Here is a 12,170-nt window from a genome sequence, read left to right on the forward strand (position 1 = left end):
AAGGGTCAGAGCCATGCCCCCCCCAAAGAAAAAGAAGGGGAAAAAAAACAATCAAAAGTCACTTGTTTCTAGAATGATCATGTGAGAAAGACATCGCAGGACAATACATTTGAGATGTTCTTATTTGTATTTATGTAATAAGTCATGTTCAAGTATCCTTTCTGGAATGACATTCTGTTTGTCATACATGTTTCCATAACAACTATCTCCTGTGTCAATGTGATGAACTCTTGCAGCTGAAGATGGTGTTGATCAAGTGCTGTGACATCTCCAACGAGGTGAGACCCATGGAGGTGGCTGAGCCCTGGGTGGACTGCCTGCTGGAAGAGTACTTTATGCAGGTGAGGGGGTGGCAGCTAACTGCATGAAGGACAAAAGGAGATGTCCTCTCAATATGCACTTTCACAGACTTCCTTGCATGAAATGATTTTACAGTGTGGCTCTGTGAGAGGCAAGCTGTCTAGAAGAGGGTTTGCCTGTAAGTCTTGATCATAACCTGTGTGTGTTTTTATGTTGGAGGAGCACTGGTGCCTCAAATAAAATTAGTTTGTAAGCATCACCTACCACACAGGCACTAATCTAACATATGAGTACTCACTGAGTACTGTTCACTATCCCAGTGGTTTTCAAAGTGGGGGCCACCAGGGAGCCAATTGAAAAGTAAAGGAAATGGGAAAGATTTCACAACATGTCAAGGGGCGTTGTGAGATTGTTGATACTATAGGTTACTATTTAGTAATATGGGGGGCCATATCCAGAGGCTCTGGCTATTTTGGGGTCCTTGGCATGGAAAGGTTTGGGAACCCCTGCATTATCCTAACTAATGCTGCAGAAATGCTTTCTGTATTTCATGTTTCACTGACACATTGCTGTGACTCACTCTCTCCAGAGTGACAGGGAGAAGACAGAGGGTCTTCCTGTGGCTCCATTCATGGACAGAGAAAAGGTCACCAAGCCAACGGCTCAGATCGGCTTCATCAAGTTCGTCCTCATCCCCATGTTTGAGACAGTCATGAAGGTGAGCATGGGCCGATGGCACTTGTGGTGATATTTGCAATGACGACAGCGTTTAAAGCTGCAATCCATAACTTCTGTGCAGTATCCGGCACATTGAAAATGCCATCAAAGGACTTAACATGGAGTTAACATGAAACCCAGTATTTTTTACAGAGGTGATGAAATTGGACATTAAAATAGTAGATGATGTAAATGTTGTGACAGTTGGATCACAGTAACTATGCTGCTAACAAAACCAGGACATGTGACCCAACAAGATCTCGATACAACACCAGTCAACATTACTCAATAGGATGGAGGAGTGTCTCTAACCACAGCAAATATACGTCACCATAATCCACCACACAGATGGATAAAATAGTTTATTTAAATAAATCCCAGATTAGAATTTATGCCACTTAAACCCTATACTAATTAGACTGATGTGAAGACAGGGAGGCTAGAGTTCACGTGGTAAGAATGTTGACGTTATTTGAGGTAATCCTTTTGTGTGTGTGTGTGTACCAGCTGTTCCCTCAGACTGAGGAGGTGATGGTGCAGCCGCTGAGAGATTCACGGGATAGATATGAGGAACTCAAACAGATTGACGACGCCATGAATGAGGTGAGTGTTTGCATGTAGGCCCAAATATGGTTTAAATCCTTTTCCCCCAGCATGAGTACATGCACACATGCTGTACATGTAACACGTAACTTTTTTTCCCAGGTGCAGAAAAAGAAGAGTGAGAACTTGACCTTGGGAGCAAAGAAGAAGTAAAAGTTAGAACCAGGTAAAGCCTGATTTACTTCATCAAATGTCAGTGTTGCATGCCGGAAATAGACAATTTATATACTCACAACGCGCCATGGTGCGATGCGTTGTGAACTGGTAAATCTGTTATTTGAGTCAAACTATCGGGTCAAAAATGTCAAAGGTCAAAGTCACCGTCAAAATTGAGAATGAATGGGCCGATTTTCATGAAACTAGATGGCCCCCCTAGCCTTTGGGTCAAAAGTCAAGGTCAAAATTACATATGGTATCTCAGGATTGGAATGGGTTTGCACAACCAGATGCATTTATTTAAATATGTGGTCATTTGTCCATTTCAGAACCTGCACCTGAGAGTACTTCACCAGAGTGATGCAGTGAGACGGGAGGAGGACAGGAGGATTTTTAGACAAGCCCTTTCCATTGCTTTGTGTTCTTGTTTGCTTCAGCCTCTCAACGAGCAGCGATGAGGAGTGGGGTTTGTTGACGTTTGGGACGGTCCGGATTGGTTGCATTGTGCCAGGCAAGAACAGTCTATCCCAGGGCAGCGGATGAGTGGGGATGTCACATACCATTTTCCTAGAGCAACGGGATTAACTACTGATGGACTCCAGTCGTTTGTGGACCAGACAGACAATCCAAAGACTTATCAGGGAATGTCAACATGTGTACAGCACAAACTACTTCAGTGAACAATATTTAGCTACATTATAAATAATATATATATATAGATATATCTTGCAACGTTTTTTTATTTTGAATGTGTTGTTTTTTTTACATAGTGTACAGATTTCTAGTCACTTTTGTTCTTTCCTAAAAAAATAAAAGGTTTACTTGACTTGTAAAACTGTTCTCTGACTGTTGTCTGTTCATGAAATGTCAAAGTAATGGAATCAGATATAATATTTGCATACAAGCAGTCACGCACGCTACACAGTTAAACGGGATAAATAATTAAGGAATGGTTGGTGGAGACAATCACTGACAGCAGAAATGCTGCTGCATAAAAGCTGACGCAGTATCTTCGAGAAATAGTCAACGTGCTACTGTGTCATGTATTAGTCGAAAAAAGGTTTATTTTTATAAATCAACCCTATTATACTATAAAATATAAATCTACATAGGCCATTTGACAATTCAGCATTCTTCATCAACTCATTCAACTCAGATTCAGCCAAAAAAGAAATCCCCCCTCCCAAAAAAAAAAAAAACCTAAGTGATAATCACTCTGTCTGACTAACGGTGTTCAGCTTGCTGCTTCAGACACAGGTTGTGGCATCTTGTTCCTCTTCTTCTTCTTCTTTTTGCTGCTGGACGCTCCGTTGGTCGTCTTCGCAGCCCTCTTCTTCCCCCAGTGAGTCTTCTGCTGTTCCAGACGCTGCTGCTTCTTCTGCATGTAGGACGCCATGTTGTCGAAGTTCACCTTGTACAGGTGCTGGAAGCAGCTCTCTGTCTCTGCACCAGCTATTGTGGGGACAGAACAAGGCAAGCGCAGGTGAGCAAGGATTAGTACTTTGGTTTTCCTACTAAACAAACCTGATGTTACTAGGGGTGCAACAGTTAATTGAACTAAGCGATTATTTTTAGCATGACAGAGTTTCACAGCAAAGTATAAAATAGGGCTTAAGTTGTTAATCAGACTACAGTAATCAATTGAGTCTATTATAAAAATCTATTAACATTTCCAAGTTGATCTGTTGATATAAAGAATAAAAACGTTTAAAATAAATACGCTTCTTGATTATTCGGTTCATCAAAAACGTTGAATGAATAATCGCCAAGAAAATAATCGATAGTTGCATGCCTAAACTTCAGTGATGAATGATGAACATATGAATCCAATAATCTTGTTATTATTAATAAACATTGGCAGTGTTTTGAAGGCAATGAAATAAACACACTGCATTTAACCTCATCAGAAGTTCTGAGACAGAGAGCAAGGCTGAATGCCATCTAGGGCGATAACAGATGCATGGAGCAGGTCCAGGTGAGAATGACAGGTTAACTGGAGGTAGGTGTGTGTGTGTGTGTGTGTGTGTGTGTGTGTGTGTGTGTGTGTGTGTGTGTGTGTGTGTGTGTGTGTGTGTGTGTGTGTGTGTGTGTGTGTGTGTGTGTGTGTGTGTGTGTGTGTGTGTGTGTGTGTGTGTGTGTTGTTGACTCACCCTGAAGTGCCTCCCAATGGGGCTTGAGACAGGCCACCACTTTGTTTAGTTCGGAGCTCTCTGTGTCACACTAGATAGACGAGAGAGGCTTTGTCAGGCGTACATTTTGTTATTTTGTGAGCAACTGTGTTAGCATGAGTGCACTTGTCGTTGACGGGAGGCAAGCAAATCAAACGCTTTAGTATAGTGCAAATAATGAACCTCAACTGACTAAGTGTGCATGCCTTCTGTCAGTGAGGAGTTAAGTGTCATTCTTTTATCATCGCTTCGGTGTGAGTGGAGTGTGTACAAGTTAATTAAAGCAATTTAATCTGATTGTACATAGTAATATTACATAGTAATATATAGTGTTTATTTAACTGAGTGTACAAATGGAACCAAACTGGTGGTCCATTTGGTTCCAGTTGTACGCTCTAAGAAAAAGTAATCAATCAAATAATCGCTAAGAAAATAAACGATAGTTTCCGCCCTGAAGCCTATCATCTGTAATGACATCACACTATACCTCCCAGCAGTCCTGAGCATGTGTGTATATCTGGAGCGGTGCCTCACAGCTGTCCAGCAGTACCCACAGTCTGCCTTCGGGGTCAAAGGTCATATGGAGTGGACTGTGGGGGAGGGTCACCCTGCTGCAGACCACCAGCCTCTCCTCAGCCCTTTGATCAATCCTGAAGAACTGCACTATGGGTAGTCTGGAGTCACAGAGGAACAGTTTATTTGTGGACCCGACATCCTTTTAGCGGTACTGTTGTTGTATATCTGTTACAGACCCAAAGCTTTTCCAAAACATTACAGTGTCTGTGAATGTACAAATAACAAGAGCCAACCTGTTTACTTAATTCCAGAAAATAACAACTTAACTTTAATGTCCGTTTTAAAATGTCCTTTTAAAAAATACATTTTTTACCCCAATTTAGACGTTATACGCACAGCGACAAATACCACCCTCCCCACCCAGCTACCCTCCTTCGAACACGCACCAATTTTGTTCGTATAGACGGTCGGCCAAGCCGGATGCACCACGGTGGAGTCGAACCCCTAGAGGCTCTGCAGTGGTACGCACCCGAGCACCCCAACATTTATGTTCTAGCCAAGATTTAAACACAGGTTTCCCTTACCGCATGAGACCGAATTTCTACCACTGAGCCAATAAGGCCTGCTTGGCCTGGGAAGATATTTATGCTCATGAGCAAGCAGTACCACTTGTTAACCAGTAGGTGTCCTACTAGACAGCAGGGTTTAACGTTGTCAATGGAAGAGATGGGCGTCCACCTACAACTACTGCAGATGTGTAGTTAATTATATTGCATTATCATACAGATTGATTAAAATACATAGTTTTATTCATTAAAATAAGTTCTGAAATGCAGCTTTAACTTGTGAACGCAATCTTTATCAGTGTATAAGCACACTAACACCACTCAACTGACCCACAAAACAATGTGTCACCTAAACTGTATATATATATATAAACACATATCTATAGCCTGTTGAACTCAACTCACCGACCTCTACATGCCTTGTAACATGCACCACTCGCTGAACATTTTTGTATTTTAAACAAGCTTATGCTGCACAACAGCTGCTGTGTGGGACCTACTGTAATATAGTATATGACACAATTAAACTTGTGCAGAAGCAGTTAAATAACAAGCTCATATACAAGTGTAACAATACAATACTATAAGGCACTGGTTCTTAACGTGGGGTCCGGGGACAGTCCTTGAGGGGGTTCCAGCCGGTCTCCAGCTAACGGATTGTTAGTTAGGAACCAAATGGACCCTTATGGGGCCATTTGTACACTCTCACAGTTAAATTAAAACAAAAGGATTTTACAGTGTAGTTTGGAGACCCAGAGATTAAATTGGTTTTATTAAACAGGGTTTGTGCTGTGGCCTAATGCATATCAAAGGGGATGGCTTAAGGTTAAGAATCACTGCTTTAAGGTATAGTATACAGGCAGCTGTAGCATAGTGGAAAATAAAACCCCTAATCCTAGTGGCGGTGTCGTCATTGAAGTCACTACTGTTATCAGACTGACCTCTCACACTGCACAGCTACGTGACCACCATCAGGGGAGCAGGCAATCCTGCTCACTGCATACCTCTAGGAAACAATAAGACACAAATATTGCTGTTACAAGTAGTAAAGACACCAGGGGTGAGTTCAATTTCACCCCCCATAATAAAGACACAGGGTGAGTTCAATTTCACCCCCCCCCCCCCCCCCCCCCCCCCTAGTAAAGACACAGGGTGAGTTCAATTTCATCCCCACTAGTAAAGACACGGGGGTGAGTTCAATTTCACTCCCCCTAGTAAAGACACAGGGGTAAGTTCGATTTCACCACACACACACACACACAGGATTTCCCAGTTGACAATAAGGCAGAGGTTCAAGGTTCAAGTTGAATCTTGAAAGTTAAGTGTCTTAGTGAATAGAAAGTACTTTCAAGCTCAAAGTTAGGGTTAGCCAGAATGTAGCCAGAACTAAGTGGAGAAAAGCAGAGCTTATGACCAAATTGGAACCAAAAACAACGCACATTTCTGCTGCATAGTATCCTCCCACTTCACCATTCCCAGAAAAGGAACTGTACTGTATATGGGAGCTGCTGATTGTCTCACAGCTGCTGTTGCCATAATAAAGCAGTGAGGAATGCCTCTCTAATGTAAAGAAGCCATCTATTTACAGCACACTGTTAGGGTGAGGAGTGTGCAACCCTTGAAGATAAACTGTACACAATAACCCCCACCAATGCCCTCCAAGCAACAGCCTGTTATAGTTGCTCTGTTGGTACTTTTATACTAGTTAATTTACTTTAGTTTTGAGCTGAAACATGTACTGTATATACCCATGAGAATAACTAATAAACTATACTGTGCCATTACAGGTTAACTGATAACATTTGATGGGTGTCAATTGTCATATTGCCAAGTGACAATACAGACACCTGTTAAACAGTTACCTTCTTATTCTCTTTCTCAGCTTCAGTACTTTGTGTTTCTCTCAGTGCTTTCAGGTCCCAGCTCTGCAGCTTCCGGCCTGACTCGTACTCCCACAACTTCACTGTCCCATCCTGTCGAAACGCATCAAATTACATATAGACACACATGTAGGCTACAGCCTGCAAACTCACTTTCCCCTAACATAAATGCTAGGTCAGTGCAGGAATTTTTATGTGAGACACAAACACACATACCCCTGATCCGGACAGAAGCCACTGTGGGTGAACTGACGGGATGACCAGAACACTGACAAACCTGGAAGGATACACAAACCAAGTCAGCATTTTGCTATCACCACAAGACTCAAATTAACTCAAACCTCATAGTAATGTCTAAAGGCTGATCTCATTATAAACTGCAAAAGGCCAGCCAGTCCTAGCTATACGTTGTTGTACGTAAAATAACCGATCTACAAGCTCACAATGCGTTGCAATTCTATTTTCGCATTAATGTTCACACTTTGTTACTTACTCATCATGCCCCAAACAGAATGACTGGATGTTGTAAGGCGACTTGAGGTGACTGACCCGAATCTTTTCATCGCGGTCTGCTGTGATGACGTACTTGTCGTTGGGTGTGAGGGTCTGTAAGACAATGAGCATGTGGTCATTCTGTCATTCTCACAACACAGAAACTTTACAACAATTATTGATGTCCAGTCTCTTGATTTTTGACAATGTGAACTTCAGTCCAACAGCACATGAGCCCAGTCACAAATTCCCTGGCATTGAAAAAAGAAACAAGACACAGAGTCTAATAATTGATGTGCAACTGAAAACACTTTCAGACCGTTAGCTAAATTAATAAGCAGTTAACAGGCTAGAATCCCTCTACAAATAATAGCCTACAAACCAAAATGTCAATTGAAAATATTTCTTCAGTCTTAAGGTCCTTACAGACAGGGAGCGAGTATTTCCGTGCAATTAAGTCACCTGAAAATATTTTATTTTAACTGTTCTTTGTGTCATGAGCACATTGACACAGCGCAGTGAAGAGACATAATTTGTATTCATAATAAGGTAGATTTTTCTGAGCTTTCCACACTGTGAACAAAGGCATGAACCCTGTATGAATGAGGCATCAACTAGTTTTAGTGCAGAATATTTGCTGGCGATTATTTCGCATTTTCGCGCGAACAGCAGTGCTGGAATAAAAGAGCTACGCTTCCCTTAAAGGAGAATTTTGGACTAAAAAAGCTATTAAAATATGTGATCTAGCGCAAGGCCTATCCGCGCACGTTTTAAGCTGTGGCGGACCCGGGATGGAGTTATGAAAATGTTCTACTGTACCATTCATCCTAAGATATCATAACATCATAGAAAAGGTAAGAAAAACTTAGTCCAAAATTCTCACAGACATTCCCGCAGACATTCAACAAGAACACAATGAATGCGTCATCATGATCGGAACAAGACATTGTTATTATTTTCTGATCTAATGATGATGATGATGAATAATCATGCATCCCTATCACACACTGCTTACCATAGACAGCAGCATGGACAGGTGTCCCAGCTTCAGTTCTCCGTCCTTCTGGGGAACCACCACTGAGAAGGAGTAAACATCTCCTGACTTGTCTGCCACCAGCACCTCATCCTCAGCCTGGGTGAATACCAGCGAGGTGCACCTCCTCACAACCCACCTGGAAAACACAGATTTATGAACATGGAAGACCTTATGTATCTATGCTATCGTTAACACCATGTATAATCGCAATGGCAAGCTGGGTCACCACCGTTTACCACCAGGTAAGAGTTCTTTGATGGTGGCAATTCAATCCACTGTATTTACAATAGTTACTAATGCAGTTTCAGAAGCTTCCATTTATTTTGTATGAATAATGAGCTTTTGGTAAATGCAACTACCAACAAAGTCAACATTCTGTAGCATGAGATATTGACCAGTTAGTTGCAAATATTGATTATTTTCTTAGCGATATAGATTACATTTTCGATTAATCAAATAACCGAGAAGTGCATTTAATATATTTTTTTACATGTCAACGAATCGATTAACCACTTAAGCATGGTTTTATACTTTGTCGCACAACAGTACCATGCTAAAACTCAAAAAGCTCAGAACACAGTTTTGAACTTGTAGATCGGCCATTATCACTATTTTTTAAATCTTTTTGAAACTTCCCCCTAGTTTTTCCGCCTTTTGCCACATGCCAAAATGGTAATAGATTAATAATCAATTATTTTGTATAATATTTTTTATAATAGATTAATTTGATTAGTACCTCGTGGTGATATGTTGCCATGATGATTCGGTGCGGAACAGAACCAGCCGTTTGCTGTCATCGGTCAATGCTGCCAGGTTTCCAGAAGGAGAGACAGCAAGGGCCAAGACCTTGTCATTTCCTGTTTCTTCTGAACCGTCACTAAAGACAGAGAAGAGAGAACAACTGAAACGCTCTTCTTCTTCACGGTGCATTCACTGATCTCTCCAAGAAGCAGAAGTGATATCAGCAGCTAAAATCTATCCATCTGTTTGTTTACGCATCTACATTGTTTATCTATCTCTAAATGTAACTATGATTAGTTCTGTGAAGTGTTATTTATCTATGTAAAGGAAAAGGAAGTATTCGCACATCCACTTCTTTTGGATGCAGGTGCGTTGTAGAGTGAAAACTGAAGCAAAAATGAATAAAGTATTTTCATGAACAAAAGGTCCCGCACACTGCTCTTGCTCAGCAGCCTCTTTTATTTAAATTGACAGACATTTCCGTCCCACTGGACCTTCATCAAGAGTGTCTTACATTTATCTGTCATTTAATCGATTATTAATGTCTGACATCTCAAGCATAAAACACTGGTTCTCAATGTGGGTTCTGGGGGCTTACGGTTAAATTATAAATATTTAGGAACCAAATGGACCCTACAGGTTTTGTTCCATTTGTTTTAAATTAACACTGAGGATTTTACAGTGTAGATTGGGGTCCCTGAGATAGACATTATAGCAAATGGGGGTCTGTGGCCTAAAGCATGATATTAAACAGGGCATTTTTAAATGAATAAGCTTGAGAATCAGTGAGCTACAACATTCCCAGCAGAATGTGGACTTTTTTTAGTGTTATCCTTTTATGTCAAAGTTCTGACTGTACCTCCTGCTGTGTACATTTCTGTCTAATAAAGTATCCAATCAATCAATCAAAGACTGAATAACACAACACAACACAACAATGAATGCCTCCACTTACCTTTTACTGTCAGCCTCTGTGTCCTTTGGTTTCTTCTCAGCTGTGCTGCAGTCAAACACGAACGGTTCTCTACAATAAAGCAGTAAATAAATAATGGATCATGTGTCTTATGTGCTTATTGCTGGCTAACCAGTGGTGGAAAAGTACTCAAATGTTTTACTAATATTGGAAATACTCCAGTAAAGTAAAAAATACCTCAAAATTGTACTTATAAGTACAGTACTTGAGTAAATGTACTTAGTTACTTTACACCACTGTGGCTAACTCAGCTAGCTTTGCTGGCAGTCCCACTCAGGTCCAGGATAATGGATCACTGATCAGCATACATACATACATAATACACATTTATATAGCAAGGTTTCTTACCAACCTGGCCTGTTTGGTGTGAACAGCAATGAGCTTTGTGTCGCTGCTGCAGACAAACCACTCTCCACATACAGAGATAGCTGCCATGTTTTCCTGCTGTGTGTGTGCGACAACACAGCACCCACTTTCACGTGCAGCGTTGCCAGATTCTACGGGAGAAATAAGCAACCATGTCTGTGAAAACAAGCTCAAAAGAAGCAACTAGGCCATTGGTTCTCAAAGTGGGGTCCGGGGACCCCCATGGGTACTTGCGGGTGTTCCAGGGGGTACCCAGAAAAATGTGTAAATATAGCATCAGAATAATTATGACCTTTTATACTTTGGCTATTCAAAAATAGCAGATATACATGTAACTGCCAGAGTAATCATTTTATTTCTTATTTTTGTTCTTATTTCTTAATTATTTAAGCCCATTATCCATGCCCATTTTGTTGAGTCGCTTTATTAGAAGTAGTATTTTGTACCGGAAACTAAGTTAAATGCCCGGAACTCCTTATAAGGGAGGCTGGGACACGGGCACGTTAGTGGTTGCACTTAAGTTTCTCCCTTGATGTGAGACAGGTATGTGTCCTGGACTTTTAATGCCTAAATAATTGAACATTATATGGGTTGAACAACGTTTGGTTGATGAAATGATTTGTATTGATGTGAGTCTGTCGTGGGTACGTGGACTCATTCCCTTTACCAGTCATGCAGCCAGCAAGGTGTTTGTTTGTATTTGCTTATTTGTACAATGTTTACGTCATGTTTGTTTACTTCACTGTGTCGTTTATGACTACTGGAGGGAGTGACAATACAAGCTCGTAGATCTGCTATTTTTGAAAAATCTGGAAAATGTGTGCAAATCTTTGAATATATATATTTTTAAAGCGAACATTTGTAACTCAAATCTTTGCTTCTGGGGGTCCCTGGAACAAAATGTTTTTAGATGGGGGTCCGCGGCCAAATACTTATCATTTTGGGGGTCCTTGACATGAAAAAGTTTGAGAACCACTGAACTAGGCTACATGAGTCATGAGCCCTTTATAGCTAATTGATAATAGCACTTTAAACTTTATTAGGCCTATGCATCGGCTGTTTGAAAATAGCAGATTTACAAGCTCACAACTGAGCTTGTAGATCTGCTATTTTCAAAAACTCTTGCAATTATTAAAATGTGGAATAGTTGAAATAACACATTGGAAGCAAGCTTAAATAAGTAAGTACACTTTAAAAACAAGCGAAAAAACCGCAACCAGCCGCGCAACTACCAATATTTACAAGCGACTTCACAGTCAGAACAAGCCCTAAGTCACTTATAATAAGCAACATGGCAACCCTGGACAGCAGTTTCACGTGGGGGGACTATTTTGGCGCAGGCAATCTACGTCATCATGCCCAGCAAAAGAACAGAATGTACACACAGCGAAATGTAATTGGCGAGTGATGAGAATAAATGATTTGTGCCGATTTGTGCCGACTTTTCTAATTTTCCACGCAATACGAATAACCACAAAAAAGAAGGGAAAAAACATAAAACATTTATAGTTAAAGAAAACGTATTAATGAACACAATAAAATGTTAAAATGTGGAAATTAGTGGTTCAAAACGGCCATGATATCATCATGCTACTGGCTGGCATAGCGCGTTGTTAGCGTGCAGATCCGTTCAGTAAGTTACTGTATTGTCTGTAC

The 12,170-nt window shown here is 40.8% G+C and overlaps 2 protein-coding genes across 4 annotated transcripts in view; one reads left to right on the forward strand and one right to left on the reverse strand.

The window, feature by feature from the left end:
* Positions 1-2,349, forward strand: part of pde9aa (phosphodiesterase 9aa) — a 35,327-nt gene extending 32,978 nt beyond the window's left edge. For all 3 annotated transcript variants that reach the window (XM_084084500.1, XM_084084499.1, XM_084084501.1), the window contains 5 exons: positions 237-341; positions 890-1,018; positions 1,525-1,620; positions 1,723-1,786; positions 2,106-2,349. In XM_084084500.1, coding sequence (XP_083940626.1) covers positions 237-341; positions 890-1,018; positions 1,525-1,620; positions 1,723-1,773 — 381 coding nt within the window. In that variant the 3' untranslated portion in view covers positions 1,774-1,786; positions 2,106-2,349. The remainder of the gene's footprint in view (positions 1-236; positions 342-889; positions 1,019-1,524; positions 1,621-1,722; positions 1,787-2,105) is intronic.
* A 466-nt stretch (positions 2,350-2,815) lies between these two features.
* wdr4 (WD repeat domain 4) lies at positions 2,816-10,609 on the reverse strand. Its single transcript, XM_084084502.1, has 11 exons — positions 10,501-10,609; positions 10,131-10,199; positions 9,171-9,311; positions 8,414-8,570; positions 7,400-7,512; positions 7,123-7,183; positions 6,889-6,999; positions 5,968-6,032; positions 4,432-4,618; positions 3,927-3,996; positions 2,816-3,228 (listed from the first exon to the last, which is right to left on the reverse strand). The coding sequence occupies exons 1-11, from the start codon at positions 10,581-10,583 to the stop codon at positions 3,011-3,013; spliced, it is 1,275 nt and encodes a 424-aa protein (XP_083940628.1). The 5' UTR covers positions 10,584-10,609; the 3' UTR covers positions 2,816-3,010.
* Between the last annotated feature and the right edge of the window lie 1,561 nt (positions 10,610-12,170).

The sequence above is a fragment of the Gymnoscopelus microlampas genome, assembly GCF_963454915.1.
Source record: "Gymnoscopelus microlampas genome assembly, chromosome: 17".
Taxonomy (NCBI): Eukaryota; Metazoa; Chordata; class Actinopteri; order Myctophiformes; family Myctophidae; genus Gymnoscopelus; species Gymnoscopelus microlampas.